This window comes from Chaetura pelagica, unplaced genomic scaffold (assembly GCF_000747805.2).
Source record: "Chaetura pelagica isolate M959 unplaced genomic scaffold, ChaPel_1.0 scaffold543, whole genome shotgun sequence".
NCBI lineage: Eukaryota > Metazoa > Chordata > Aves > Apodiformes > Apodidae > Chaetura > Chaetura pelagica.
Window position 1 is genome coordinate 422,578 of NW_009952569.1, and position 2,823 is coordinate 425,400.

General features: G+C 49.3%; 1 protein-coding gene across 1 annotated transcript in view; it reads right to left on the reverse strand.

The window, feature by feature from the left end:
- Positions 1–2,823, reverse strand: part of TCERG1 (transcription elongation regulator 1) — a 27,370-nt gene that overhangs the window by 22,482 nt on the left and 2,065 nt on the right. The window contains 2 exon segments of the mRNA XM_009993484.1: positions 2,375–2,612; positions 2,754–2,823. The exon segment at positions 2,754–2,823 is cut by the window's right edge and continues 31 nt beyond it. Of these exon segments, the coding sequence (XP_009991786.1) occupies positions 2,375–2,612; positions 2,754–2,823 (308 nt within the window).

Below are 2,823 nucleotides of genomic sequence, written 5' to 3' on the forward strand. Positions count from 1 at the left end.
GGAAGACACTCTTGGACAAAAACCCTTTGCCTTCTCTGTAGCATTAAACATCCCCACAGAAAGTCAATTTCAGATTGCACTTTGTCCTGTTCTTTACACCTAACCAGCCTCTACAGCAGCAGCAGGGGTGTACGGAAGGACAGAGCCTCTGCATCCCTGTTCAGAAAAATAGGAAGGTTACAGAGTGTCAAGTGGAAAAGGTCATTCTTATGTCAAATGAACACGGGTTCTGCTGCTCACAATAATGGCAGCAGCCTCTGCCTGACAGAAGGCTTCTAAAATTGTGCTTGTTAAGCTGTGATCCAAGAATGGAAAAATGTAAATTAAGAAGTGTTTAAATAAGGAAGGAAAATGAAAGTACTTTTGTTCCGAAGCTGCAAGAGCTTTCCTGGCCTCCAGTGCCTCCCGGTGGCAGAACACCTCCTAGCACCCAGCTCGGCAGCCCCTGCAGCACGGCTGAAAGCAGCACAGAACAAACGCTGCACCTCAGAGCCCTGGCAATCCCAACCAGCCCTCCACCTCGACACGGTCAGGTTTGCTGCAGGGGACGGGAACTGCTGTAAAAAACAGCCAATTTTTTTTAAAAAAGGAACCACACCAACATATCACCATATTATATATGGACAAACTGGGCACTTTCTTCCAAATTTGATGCCTGGCAGAAGCATTGCCAATAACACACCAGTGCTAACATATTGATCTTGTTAAGTGTTTCAGAAAGGGTGAAGGTTCTTAGCACTGCCGAACATTTAGGGAAACAGAGCAGACAGTCATGATGCTATTTCATTTAAGGCCTAAGTCAAATCAGTACGAGACACAAAGCTCAGCCACAAGTCCCAGTTTACTTACAGGCCAAGTCTGAAAGTTGTAAAGTTATTTTAAATTATACAATTTTATCACCGAAGCACAGACACCAACAGTAACAGCTCTTGAAAGCAAAGACAAAGTTAAGCAGGTAGAACAGGCAGAAGTAGAACAGACTCTCATCATTTGAGAGCAGGGAATTCTGCATCACAGAAGTGCAGAACGTGCTGCAGAGCAGGGTCAGCTCCTCAGAGCTGGCACTAGGCCAGAAACTAACACTCACCTCCTACTCAGCAACGTGGTTAAAGTAGAACATACCTGAACAAAGCAGCTGAAGGCAGTAGTACTAAGTTACCTTGACAGCTAAATAAAAGCCCTAACATGCTTGGAGCAATACAAATGATTTGCTGCTGTGATGATCTGTCCTCTTTCCAGTGTTAACTGAAAGCACAGTTTGAGGGTAACCTAAACCTGACTCCCTTTCAGGCACAGATCTCTAAAGTCTGGTTTAAATGGTGAGTTCAGCTTGACTCATCTCCCCTGTTACATGAAAAACAAGAAATAATTCCAGAGGATGCAACTACACTGGCTGGAGTCAGAACAGTTCTCCACACTCCCTAGCATACTGGGTGCTCACATCTCTGCCAGTGCAGCTCCAAGGCTCATGAGTGCAGCAGTGCCAAGGCCCTGTCCCCTGCAGCCTGTGCAGAGCCTGCCCAGGAGCTCACCCAGCCCCGGGGAGCTCACCCACTGCTGACAAACTGCACCAAGATGCATCTCTGCACAGATGCTCTGCACCACAGGCACTTGGTTAGCATGCATATGCCAAAGTACAGCATAAATTACACTAGTGATATTATATGCAAATGCTACCAATATCAGCACCCTGTGCATGCTGCTCCCGTGCTCCCTCAGCTGGCAAGTCTCAGCACGTGTGAACAGAGAAACCTTCAGACTGTCACTCTGAACTCATGAGTGAGCAACGCTGGCTCTAGGGACTTCTCTTTTGTGCAACTCTAGCAAATGGGAACTTAGGAGGCTCGGTCACAAGAATAACCTTGTAGTGATGCACCAGAAGCCCTGTTCTTTCTGCCATCACCCAGTTCTCCACACCAGCAGCACTGGAAGCTCCAGCCTCTTAAAGCAACAGATGCCACTTTGGAAACGTAGAGGGAATTGCTACAACTGTAACTCCTATCTCAGGCTAACTTCTTGTGACATCTATTTTAAAACAATTTAGCTTTATCTATAGTCAAAAGGAAATGGATGCATAATAGCTCTGAAATTATGTGGTAACAGCAGAAGAAAAAAACATACAAAGACCTACAGGAAGAGGGCTCCACACTGATCTGGTGTTACCCTCCTGAAGTAACTCTTTCAGAGTGGGGGAAAAAAAAAGGTTTGCATGCAAGGTTCTTCTGGATTAGGTGCTGTACTTTAAACTCATACTACTTTATGTTGGAACAACTTCCTCCTGGATGCCAAGTTTATGCTGCAGCAACTCCCCAGAACAGCATCCCCCCCACATGCTCCCCACCACCCCCAAGCTCAGAAACCCCCAGTTACTCACTGGAAATGGTCTGTGAAACCGAAGTGGCTGTGGTTGTAGTGGAGGTTGTGGAGGACTGAGTACTGGAGGAGGTGGATGGAGAGGCTGCAGAGGGGGGACTGCTGGTGGTGGGTGTGGAGGCCCCCACAGCCTGGGCCTGGGCAGCCAGCATGGGAGTCAGCTCTGACTGCTGGATCACCTTGACGCCGTCCGGCTTGCTCCAGGCCGACTCGCGCGTGCGGGCGTTGTAGAAGTAGACCTGCAGGGGAAGGGGCCACCATCAAACCCTGCCCCTCTGCAGGGCAGGCTCAGCTCCAGAGAGAGGGCACAGGAGCTGGGGACTCCCCCACGACATGTCCCCCCTCCCCCGCCAAGGGCCGTCTGCCCTGGGGACCCTCACCTTGCCATCGGGGGTCTTGTTCTCCACCCAGATCTCCTCAGCCTGGAGCATGGCTGGGGGGGCCGGGGGA